This window comes from Frankliniella occidentalis, unplaced genomic scaffold, assembly GCF_000697945.3.
Source record: "Frankliniella occidentalis isolate FOCC.00 unplaced genomic scaffold, Focc_3.1 Scaffold5, whole genome shotgun sequence".
Taxonomy (NCBI): domain Eukaryota; kingdom Metazoa; phylum Arthropoda; class Insecta; order Thysanoptera; family Thripidae; genus Frankliniella; species Frankliniella occidentalis.
The window spans coordinates 505,951-518,367 of NW_026267135.1; the positions used below are offsets into that span (position 1 = coordinate 505,951).

The 12,417-nt window shown below is 38.4% G+C and overlaps 3 protein-coding genes across 3 annotated transcripts; all 3 read right to left on the reverse strand.

The window, feature by feature from the left end:
- Window positions 1-7,153: 7,153 nt before the first annotated feature.
- On the reverse strand, window positions 7,154-8,227 carry LOC113213976 (uncharacterized). The gene is made up of 2 exons (XM_026433203.2): window positions 7,276-8,227; window positions 7,154-7,179 (listed from the first exon to the last, which is right to left on the reverse strand). Exons 1-2 carry the CDS (start codon window positions 8,225-8,227, stop codon window positions 7,154-7,156), a joined length of 978 nt encoding a protein of 325 aa, XP_026288988.2.
- Window positions 8,228-9,587: 1,360 nt separating this feature from the next.
- LOC127749756 (uncharacterized) lies at window positions 9,588-10,187 on the reverse strand. The gene is made up of 2 exons (XM_052269282.1): window positions 9,868-10,187; window positions 9,588-9,787 (listed from the first exon to the last, which is right to left on the reverse strand). The coding sequence occupies exons 1-2, from the start codon at window positions 10,072-10,074 to the stop codon at window positions 9,653-9,655; spliced, it is 342 nt and encodes a 113-aa protein (XP_052125242.1). The 5' UTR covers window positions 10,075-10,187; the 3' UTR covers window positions 9,588-9,652.
- On the reverse strand, window positions 10,079-11,437 carry LOC127749913 (ubiquitin carboxyl-terminal hydrolase 17-like protein D). The gene is made up of 7 exons (XM_052269946.1): window positions 11,222-11,437; window positions 10,997-11,141; window positions 10,827-10,917; window positions 10,700-10,752; window positions 10,400-10,610; window positions 10,165-10,325; window positions 10,079-10,083 (listed from the first exon to the last, which is right to left on the reverse strand). The coding sequence occupies exons 3-7, from the start codon at window positions 10,901-10,903 to the stop codon at window positions 10,079-10,081; spliced, it is 507 nt and encodes a 168-aa protein (XP_052125906.1). The 5' UTR covers window positions 10,904-10,917; window positions 10,997-11,141; window positions 11,222-11,437.
- Window positions 11,438-12,417: the final 980 nt, after the last annotated feature.

The window sequence follows — 12,417 nt, forward strand, 5'->3', positions numbered from 1 at the left end:
AGGCAAAGTGGCACTTGAGTGGCAGCATAGAGGCCAGGGGGCAAATACGCCCTCAGATAAGATTTATTGACTTCTATGGCTTTGCTTGGACCAAAGGGACTTTTGCAATAGCAATAGAGGACTTCAGAGATCAATATATTTTATTTATTTTTTCTACCTTATATCCATAATTTTTTTTGAAAAAAAAACAAAAAACAAACAGACTGTTTGCATTGGTCACAAGAAGGCTAGCTCTTGTCATCACAAAAGAAAATATCACAAACTTGAACTTAGCAAAAACTTGAACAGAAAAACTTGAACAGAAAAACTTGAACAGAAAAACTTGAACAGAAAAACTTCTTTGAGGAGAAGGCAGAGGAAAAGGAAGACCTAATGGCAGGTGACATCTTGCGCGGCGCTTCTTAATTACTATCAGAACTGTAAGAAATAAAATAGATTTGGTGGAAATTTTATGAAAGATAATATCATTTTACATTAATTTTAAGTACTAACCCACTGACACCACCAGCTTCACCAGCTTCTTCTTCTTCATCATCATCATCTTCGGAAGCAGTGACATTTTGTGATCTCCCTTCCGACGATCTGTACATGTTGGTGGCCTTGTCACCCAGAAGCCCTCCCAAATGTTTCACCAAGTAAGTGAGAGTAGCTTTCCTCCTCTTTGTCCTATCCTCCTCTGACTCCTCTTCTAAAAAACTGGCCCACTCCTCCTCATTAAGTTCAGGTGGTCCATTTTCATTTTTCTTCTTAATGGGCCTTTCATCTAATATGTCAGGGTTCTTCTTGAGCCATGATTTGTAGTAATCTGATGAGGGTGAACCATGAATTACAATAAATGAAACAACAATTAGACTAGCTTTAAATAAAAAATGTTAAAAACTTACGTTCAAGAACAAAAAGGTAAGGGGGTTTGGTGGGGATCAACCTAAGGTTCTCATCGGGCTTTCTGGGCCTCCGCACCCTGTAATACTTAGCGTGCTCACCAAACACTGCCAGCAGCGCAGCATAGGCCCAGTCATCCTTTGATGTACTACTATCTATGCTAGACCACACATCATTATCGGCCATTACATTATGGCCAATGTTCACCTGAAGAACAGAAAATGTTGATTGAATGGTCGAAACTTACCAGAATAATAAAAGTGTAAAATTAGGCTTACAAGTTCGACATCTGGCATGTGGCCCTCTTTGGGATCCTTGTCCTTTTTGGACGTATTGATGATTTTATGTATGATTTTTGGTTTGGATGGTCCTGTAAAAAACAAAATTAGTAGTAGGCTAGCAAAAGTAACAGAACTAAACTTCCCCATGAAAATTAATAGCTTATTACCTGCTTGCATATTTTGTAAAGAATTTTTGATGGATTCCTGTAAGTTGTCGTTTTCGTGGTCAAACAGATCAACTAACTCTTCTTTCATTTTGTCGAATTGCTGCTCACAATACTTTAGGATGTCTGATTTTGCTTCTGCCAGCTTGTTGTCAAATTCGGAATGTTGCAATTGCAGCAAAGTCACTTCATTTTGAATTGCTATAAATTCTGGTGCTGAAGTCAACTGACCAGATATGTTATTAGATCCCAAAGATCCTGAGGACTTGCCAATGGAATTTTCTGAACAGAGAGATTTAGAGCCCAGAGATGTCTGAGCAGCATCTACTGCAGACCGCTTATTGCTGTCTGCTGATGAATCAACATCTGTTTCAACAGGTGTTGCAGGGCGTTTTTTTGCCACCTCTAGATTTGCAAGTGCTGGCTTCTTAACTTGTCTTGACATGTAACTATTCAAAATTGATTTAAAATTCCTGCTGCTTCCTTCTTGTTTCTTCTTTTTATCTTCCATCTTATAAAGAATACAGAATAGTGAGAAAAATATGTGACAATGAAAGGAGGGAACCAACAGATAAATTTGTTTTTCAGATTTGAAATTTACTAACCTTTTTAGACTTGGCTCTTTCGTCTTCTTCCGTGGTGGAAGATGCAGGTTTTACATGTCTCCTGTTAGGATATTGAATCCTCGTTTCAGTTAACTTGGTCTGCAGACCATCTTTACTATCTGCAATACATAAATTGTTCCAAGGAATACTTTGCAATTTATATTTTATCGATGGAAAATCGTTAGAGTCAAATACTTACCTGCTAAAGCCAAAATGAAAACCCCAGATGATTTCACTGCAGAAGGGGGTTTGTACTTGTATACTTGCTTCGGATCAAAATCTTTTACATCACTCGGATGGAAATTTTTTATGTGACAAGAAGGAACTGACAAGTACTGTTCTTTTTTGACAGCGTCCACAGGCCAAATGGCAGCATACATTTCAGACATTTCGAGAATAATTCCTTCAAAAACTTAACACAACTGGGAGATGAGTACATTTGACGACTGTTGACGAATTCCCTTCGGCTCGTTGTTGTTGCGCAGGTCAAGACCGGCGCGGGGTACGTTCTTATCTGTGGATCGTTTTTCGAGTTTGCAGGTATGTTGTGTTGGCGAACATATACACTAATAGACTAATAGACTGTAAACATCACTTATAAGTGATTTTTTAAATCAAATAGATCATTCCGTCACTATCTGGACATTAAAACATGTATCTGGTTTGTGTGGTGGTTAGTGTGCAGTGTGGGAACTTTGTATGTCACGAACGTACTCTGGCTCAGGTTGCCGGATGAAAATATTTATTATTTGCTCTAGATTTTTATTTGTATAATGTCTGATGAGGATTCTCCCCCTAAACGTAAGAAGCTACCAGAGCGGACTCGCCAACGAAAGCTGCGTAAGCGTTTACATCAGGTACGTCTCTAATATTGACATATTGAAATGTCAAGGTTAGGTTTTCTATGATTATTATGTAAACATTTCGATTTTTTAGTCCCAGAATATTGAACATATCAAGGAACCAGCAGAGTCAAGTGCCTTCGTTGATAGTGATGACAGCTCTTCATCATTTGAGGTAATCATGAAGGCATATTCATGTTGCAAGAATTAAAAGTTTTCAACTTCCACTGTCATTCTTAGAATCTTTTATTTACTTTTAGCTTGAGGATGCCCAACCCAGTCAGCAGACATCATGCTCTACTGCTGATTCTCAATTTGGCAATACATCTACAAATGTTTCAACTGATGTAAGACACTTGGAAAAAGCCTTTTGCAAATCATTATCTTTTGCGCTAATTATTTTATTTTAGCCCATCAATTAAATTGTTTCTTTTGTACATCTTGCAGAACCCTGAAGTATCCAATGCATCTTATATACAAGATGAAGAAAGTGCACTGGACTCATGGTCAGATGATAACCAGACTGCCCAGGCCCAGTCAGATTTACAAAATACTACGTCTAATGAGGAAGATCTTTCACAGCCTTCATGTCCGGAGCAGAACTATTCAGCATCAGATCCCTCTTCTCCAGATCATTCGTCTCCAGAATCCTCACCATCAGGGTCTTCACCTTCTGATAGTGAAGAGTCTGATTCAGATAATCATGAGAATAGTGAAGAGTCTGATTCAGATAATCATGACAATATATTTATTCCTGCTGAAGGAATTTTGGGAGACAATCAGGTACAGAATGAAATTCATATCAGAGAACAAGATGATCCTGTATGCCGATGCACAGATATTACAGTGGGAGAAGTTCTGTTCATGTCACTGTCACTAGGATTCCGCCATGTTTTATCATTCAATGCTATCAAAGATTACATAGCAATGCTGAATACCATTTTTAAGAAAGAAGTCATACCAGCAACATTGTACAATCTTTTGAAGTTTGCTGAGCCAGATAGATCTCAAGATCTTTATCACATTTATTGCCCTAATTGTCATACCTATTTGTTGGGAGTTCAAGAGGAGGACCTGAGTAGAGAAATATCATGCACATGTGGTTGGCAAATTGAAAAGGCAAAGAGTGCGGACTCATTTTTCATGTCCTTAGGGATGGAAAGTCAACTTAAAAAACTTTTGGAGAAGGATGGCATTGCAGAGAATCTTAACTATAGATTTACTCGGCAAAAAATTAATGAAGCCTCACTGGAAGATGTTTATGATGGAGAGCTCTACAAAAAATTGAGTGCACCAGGCCAGCCTCTCTCTAATCCCGAAAACATTTCTTTTTCTTGGAACACGGATGGTGTACCATACGGTAAAACCTCACATCAACAAATTTATCCCATATATGTGATGATAAATGAGCTTCCACCTAAGCTGCGAGTAAAAAACATGCTTATGGTTGGCATTTGGGTTGGAAAGTCCAAGCCTAAGATGGAAGTTCTGTTGCAGCCCTTTGTTAATGAGTGTAATCAACTATCATCTACTGGTTTTAATTGGCATCACAATGGAGAGGACATTCACTCCCTAGTCATACCTATGTGCTGTTGTGTTGATTCTCAAGAAAGATACAAACTGTTAAATCACAGGGGTTTTATGGGGTATTATGGATGCACTTTTTGTGAGCACCCAGGTGATCACGTACCAAAGACTGGTATTCGATTTGGAATGCTTGACGATGCACCTGCAGCTCGCACTCATGACACCATGGAACAGTGTATGTTGGATGCCGATAGAGAAAAACGTGTAATTAAGGGATGTAGAGGACTATCCCCTCTCATCAATTTGAGTTACTTTGACCTTGCTCAAGGACCTGTACCAGATTTCTTGCACTACACAGAGAATGTTGTATGTGACCATTTGGAGTATATCTTGTCGAAAATAAGTGAAGATGACGTCTTGAGAATATCTGAAAGAGCACTTCAAATCACAACTCCTTCAGCAATGACAAGAATGCCTAGAGAACTTAAATTTAGAGCAAAATTCACTGCCAATGAGTGGAGGTCATTTTTGGTGATTTATGGGCCTGCAATTATGAGGGGTATTGTTCCTAACAAATATTTGTCTCATTTTGCACTTTTATCTTACGCCATGCACATTTTACTCCAAAAGTCAATTTCTCTGCCCCAGCTACAATTTTGTGACAAACTGCTTATCTTGTATTGCATTTATTTGGACAAGTATTTTAAAATTGGAAAAATGACCTACTGTGTCCATTTATTGCTCCATGTTGTTCAAGGTGTGTTAAACCATGGTCCAGTGTGGACACACACTTGTTTCCCATTTGAAGGAAAAAACAAGGAAATCCTAGGTTGGGCTAAAAGCCCATTCAGAGTTGCTAAAGGAGTGGCAAGAAAATACTTCATGTCTAAGAATCTACCTAGTTTAGCTTCAAGGTTTGACGTTTCTGATACAGTTCTTGATTATTGTAGTGGGCTTCATGCCAAACGTCTGTGGATTTCTGTCAGAGATGGCAATTGTGTTACCCTTGGAAGGGCGACAGAGTACCAGCTGTTGAATGACGAGGGCATTGCCCTGCAGCAGTTGGACATAGGAATTAACTAAGGAGTTGTAATTGAATATCAACAAATGATGGTTGGTGCAGTGAAATTTTCAACTGACAAATATGGAAGATCAAAAAGAAAAAGTGATTGTGGACTCTATCTCAAGGATGGCTCAAAATGTATTCTGAAAAAGATTTTTAAAGTTGCTAATGCCCAGCAAAATGACAAAATTGTTATGTTAGTTCAGAAGCAAATTGTAAATCGTAATGCATTGTGGAAGAAAGGAGAATTTAGTATTAGACATATTGAACAAATTTTACAGGATGGTGATCTTATTGCTATTTATCCATCAAGTGTTGGAGGCCAGTGTGTATTTATGAAGGTTGAGGGTGTAGTGTATGCTACTTGTCTGCCCTACGGATGTGTTGGAGATTAAAGTTTTAAGCTATCAAAAGTTGTGACATGAATTTACATTTACTTCCTCCTGTTTTTAGTTTTATGAAACACTTTGGCCACTTAAGAAAGACAAAAATGTTAGTTGCCACTCTGCCACCTGGCTCTTGACTGCCACCTAAATGCCCCTTCCAAAAAGTACTTGGTTGCCACTCCGCCACTTGCCTCTTTCTTGGCACTTCACCACCTGCATGCCACTTATTGTACACCTTACCACTTTTTTGCCACTTGGTTCCTTAGAGCCACTTAACTATCACTTAAGTTGCACTTTGCCACTTACTTTTTTTCCCAGGGGGAGGCTCACAAAGCCTCTGTTGCCATATCTTTAAGGTCAGGGAGTGTACATTTGTCAAGTTGTACCTGTGTACAGCAATCTTTAGGCAGGTGCAATCATGTTGCTGCTGTTTTATTGTACATTTGGAGGCACGTGCGATTGAATGGCTTTGGAGGTAAGATTGATTGTGAAATGTGTGTTTTCCAGTTTAAAACATGTTTTTGCTTTGCAGGTTATACATAACACACAATTTATCAGTAGGAGGTGTTTGTTTCTCATTTTGAACCATATATTGATTCACAGGTCTTACACAGCACACTTAATAAGTAGGTTTTGGGTATGGTGTGGTTGCGACATCAACTTGTGGGATTTAGGTGTGGTGTTTGGTTGGGGAAAACTGGTGTTCTCTCAATTTTAGCAAATTCCAGCATCACTTCTCTTTGTTGAACTCAATCATTTTCATTTCTCATCCTGAAACATCAACTTGTGGGATTTGGGGGTGGTGTGTGGTTGTGGTAAATTGTTGTGCCCTCCATTCTGGTGGTTTTCCTAATCATTTTCATTTCTCATCCAGCAACATCAACTTGTGGGATTTTGGGGGGTGGAGTCTCGTGGTTGTGGAAAGTTGTTGTACCCTCCATTCTAATTTCTTTTCCCCCATTTTTTTATTTTTTTTTTGCCTATGGTTACTGATGGTTTTCTTTCTTAATCATTTTCATATATCATCCAGCAATGTCAACTTGTGGGATTAGGGTGTGGAGTATTGTTGTTCCCCTATCTCGAATCATTATTGAACACATTCATTTCTTACTGTATTTACTTTTCATCATGAAAATTACAGGTTCATTTGTGATGTAATGACATCAACTTGGGTATGAGGGGATGCAAACTCTAATATTGTCCTCAGCTCTTGTTATTCATGAAACATCATTTCTTCTCTTACTTCTTACTCTTCAAAGTCTAATTGAATGTCAGGATCTGTCAAGATGAAGTACTTTTCAGTTTCCATGTTGGGTAAGTTTTTGCACTTGACCATTTTGACATGATGGTTGGGTAAATTTATAACTCATTTTATTTCTCTCATCTACTCTCCTTTCATTTTTCTACTTTCCTCCCTTCTTTTTCTTTGCTGAAATCAAAACAATTGAAATAAATGTACAGAGCTATATCAAAATATACATTGTCATTACTGGAAACCATAAACCCAAACACAGTTGCTTCTTACCTCCTTGTTTGAAATTCTTTGTACCAAAATTTGCCAGGGCGCCAGCAACATACACATAGTCTGACAGAGTCGGAAGGAGAGTAAGAGGCACACAGGGCATAAATAGTCTGTTGACTTTGATTAATTTCACTGCATGCTCAACATAAATTCGGGCAGCAGCAATTGCTCTGGTTAATATTTCTTCTTCTGGGGTGAAACAGTTTCTTCCATCCAGAGATGGTGGTTTAATAAGGTCAACACCCATTCTGAGGAGATCATCATTGATGTTGAACCCACGATCACTCATCACTACATCACCAGGTTGCAGATATTCATAAAATCCACTTTCTTTCAGAGCCTGTTTCTCTGAAATATTTCCCTCAAATCCAGGGCTAACAAATATTATAGCACCACGACTTGATATGCCAACGATGAATTTGATGGTGTTGTTTGACTTGTAATCCGAGTAAGTATTACCTTGATGATGGAAATTAGAAGGGCAATCTATATGAATATCAAATCCATCAATGATCACTCGGAGATTCTTAAAGGGACGAAATGGTCCAGGCATCTGAGATTTTTGCTCCTCAGCACTGATGAACATGTACTTTTCAAGTCCTTTGAATGTAAGGTACAGATACCTCAACATGACATACACAATAGAAGCGCATTGTGATTTCTCAATGCCAAAAACATATGCCAAATCAATAACAGGGACGCCTCTTCTTAGGCGTATTAGGAACAACAACAATTTGTCCTCAGATGTTAATTTTGTTTTAGTAGAAAATTTCTTTGGGGTCTTCTGAGAGTACTTGACTTTCAAGCTCTTGATTTTTTCATGCCCACCAAGTAAATTGTACAATACTTTGAAATTGTAAGGGGACAGACCACAGAAAAACTTGAATTTCTTCGGATTCTTCACACAGGTTTTGTAGCTTGCAATGCTGGACCGATAGATGATTTTGTAACCCATCTTTGAATGATGGAGTGGTCTGGTGACAGAGCTCCTGGTCAGACAACTGCTTTTACAACTCTGAAATAGGGAACAAAACATTAATTATTAGACATACTATGCAACTACCTCTGTGAACATTAAGTCAGAAATTCTATAGTTGAAAATCTTTCAATCGCAATAAAGGTCCCATTCCTAGTATAGTAAATTATTTTCTTTTTTCAATTATTAAAATGAAGCTTTCAATATGATTGCAATTTAAATTGATACAAAATAATTAACCTTAATGAAAACCACCACTTTCCCTAACACAATGTTTAAAATTTCATTGCAGCACTGTCATGCACATCTCTGCCGTGTGTGTGGAATAAAGGCTCACTCAAAAGAGACCCAGGACAAGTAAGAGAGAAACAGTATGATTCCTTCAAAATTAACATAAAGAGGCGGGCATATTTCGACCCTCGACCAACAGCCTCCCAGAAATCAGAGCTTACACAGGAAGAGGTCAATAGATTTGTGGCAGACCTCTCCGGCAACCCTACTGAAACCCTTTTCCAGCGACACCTCAAAATTAAATATCCAGACGAAGACTATTCCCCAGAAGAACTTGAAGCTATTTCTAATTTGTGTGAACAATTTTCTGCAGGTTTGGCACAAAGGCCAGAAGGCTCGGAAGGATTATTTCTTTCACCCGAGGATGGTATTTTAATATATGAACTCCCTAAGACCAAAGGACAAAACACAAGTGATCAGTGGAGGTCACTGCGAGGCATCCATATGACAGGAACCACCGGACACACTGTGCTCCATTTCACCACTGAAAATGCAAAGATGAACTTTTTGAGGCGACATTTGTGGGGAATGCATAATTTCACCAATGCAGCAACAACATATGGCACAACTAATGAGGAAAAAGCACTGGAGGCTTATTTGGCGGAAAGAAAATTAGTGGATAGTACAGCTGAAGCTAGACAGTGTGGTCTAATCAAGAGGGAAGACTTTCCAGAGGGCTCTGCTAGTGTCGATGCCATCGTGTATTCAGACGTTTTGCCAACAAGACTAGTAGAAATTAAATGCCCATTCATTCTGAAAAATGTTCATCCAAAAGATTTCAGGAAGACATTGACGTCTAAACAACGAAGTAATTTTTGCCTGGGATGGAATCGATCACGTGGTATTTTCCTAAAGAAAAAGCACTCTTACTATGATCAAATCCAGTGGTACCTAGGCATATTGAGACTGGACGAGTGCGATTTTGTGGTCTGGAGTGAAAAGGGGGTTGAAATCCTTGAAGTGAAGTTTAATGCCAATCATTGGGAGCAGCTTAAGGAAGCCCAGAAAAAATTTCACAGGCAATACCTTGTCCCAGAATATTTCCTCAAGAGAACACCAAGGAATCTACTACCCAGGCCATGGCCATAGAAACGCTGGGTGCAATCCTCTGCATCAGAATAAAAACTTCGCACAACTAACCTTTGAACAATGTGTGGATGACAATTCTCCTTGGTAATCAGTGGTCTCTGAATCACCATAAAGTTTCCTTGGTGCAAAGGCCCCTTTCCTCTCACAGGATAAACTTTCCTGAACAAATATTTTATCAAAGTCTATTAATCAGAAATGACAAAAAATCAGACAATTTTAATTTTGATTAAAGCACTTACAATATGTGACACACTCCATTTTGATGTTGATCGAGCTGAAAGGTTCAGTGCAGAATCACGGATAGGAGTGGACTGTCCAGCCAATTTGATCGGAGTTGCCACCTCCCTATTTTTTGTAGTGGTGTGTCTGTGGTCAATGTCAAGCCGTCCAATAATGAGACTAACTGATGCTCCTATCTCTGTCCCACAAAATCTGTCCAATGACATAGCTTTAATCTGTAAATTAAGTTAAAGGTAGTAATGAATATTCTGTTGCTTCATGCTGATTTTTTTAAGTAAGTAATAAAAATTTAATACTAACTCTCCTATTAGCAATTGATACTAGGCTGTTATCTGGACATGTAACAATTGCTACGTTTTCATCTTGAACAGAGCCTAGTATTTTGTAATGTGAGAAATTTGGAAGCTCAATACTAGGACTCACTCTGAAAGATTTTTCTTTTGACCATTCTGGTACTCTGAAAAAGAGAAGTAGAATAAAGATGTTTTTTGGTGTGACTCTTAAACTTATTTCTTGTAAAGCAAAGCTTACCGACTGACATGCAAGAGCAACACCATAGGAGCTTCTGTTATTTCCTTCTGGACATTGCAAAATTTTCCTGAACACTTGGGACATCGAATTGTTTTAGTTCTGAAAGCCTCATCAATTACTTGCTGCAGGTTCTCTGACTCTGAGAGAGACAACTGAATGCATAACAGTAGCTCATTGTTCACTGATGTCATCTCACAGCTCACACATTTATCTAACAACAAAAAACAACTTGTTATTATTCATTCATCAACCAATATTATATAACTCTTCTACACGTGTACTGCATATTTACAAACTTACGTCTTGTCTCCATTCTGCCACCAAAGATTTCTAGAACGGGAGACGCTTCCAAGCTGTGACAGGTAATAAATTAGTCATAAGCACACAATAATCAGCACAAATATAATGAGATAGGTTGATCACTTACTCTTTCACAGGTGCCAATATATAATGCAACTCACTAAGAATACTTATGACAATGTCAAAGGCACTGGTATTTGGCATCAGTTTGGAGAACTCTGTGCACACAATAACACAAAAACTAAGTACAGCAACGTTACCAGTGAGGATAAAACAACAGATTAAAAGGTAACTGACCAATAATCAGATCTCGCTGAACATTGCCAAGCTGAACACTTTTCCATATTTTAAGCAAATAACAACAAACGCATGGCTGGGCAGAGCCACAGTCATGGTTCAATTCGCAGAGTAGCCGAATAAACCTCGGTGTGTGGAAAAAAACCTTAAGATGAACACATATTGAGTTTAAAAAAAATTGCAAAGAGAGAAATACACAGACAGAATCATGTGAAAAATTCTTACTTGTAGGACGCAATTAATTGGGTGGTCCAATACTGGAAAACCAGTATGAATGTGAGGGAGGTTCAACCATTCTGGATCGAGAAGTAACTGCAAAAGACAAACATGTTTGTATTACAACGTGTAAGGTCGATTCATAGATAGATTTGGTAAAAACTGTACTACAGTACTCACGTCACTAGCACTTTGCAGAGGCATAATGTGTTGCAGGTGAAACACCCAAACAATCGCCTAACAAAGTTGTCAATCTGATGTAAAGACGGATAAAAATGGTTTCAAAATTTATGAGGAGGGGAAATAACCCAAATCTATTGCTGAACATTGATTTAAGTGTGTTAAATTGTCAAAAAAACACTTCCCTTCTTCGAAACGATAGGGTTAAAAGACACCTTTCCAGAGGAAATCAAGTGAAAAACGCAGAATTACTCTGAATAAGTATCAAAAATAAATTCCCCGCACTCGATTTAGTCGGAAAAGTTTTTTTCCTCACCTGTCTACGTCAAGTATCACAGTAGATCGCATTAAACACTTTCTCCGGTTTCTTTACGACAGCCAGCTGCCCGCGCAGCTACCGCACACTCGATTTCTCATACTCGGGGCGGCGAATAGCCACCAGCGGAATACTCTATTAGGTACGTAGTTCTTGAGGATTAAATATTTGAATTTTTTTACCTTTATTAATAATTAAATTTTAGTTTAAAAATTGAATATATTTTAATATTTTTTTTCTCAGTTGCAGTGGTGTTTGACTCCAAGGGAGAACCTCTAATGCCCCGAGGAACTGTTCCAAGGTCTGACTGGCCATCATACGAAACAATCAGGTTCATTGAAGCGGTAATTCAAAATGAAAAGTTGCTCTCCAGCAATGCAACACAATACATCCGTAAGGACTGGGTTAATGTTGCTACATTTATGTACCAAAGGGAACAGTATTACCCTATGAAAAAAATTAAAGCTGCATGGAAACGACTCTCATTGGCACATGAAACATGTGAACCTGCCTGGGAGTACAAGAGGCTCATTAGTATGTTTAAAGGAGAAGATGATATGGATGAAGAGTATCTTAAGGAAATGCTTGCAAAGTACAAACCTTCACAAGTAACTAGTAAAAAGCAAAGTCTCACACAAAAAAACAAACAAATGTGTTTGTGGAGTTGCTACATTTGCAGGCTGTGCACCAGAAGGTTCGCTCTCTTTTT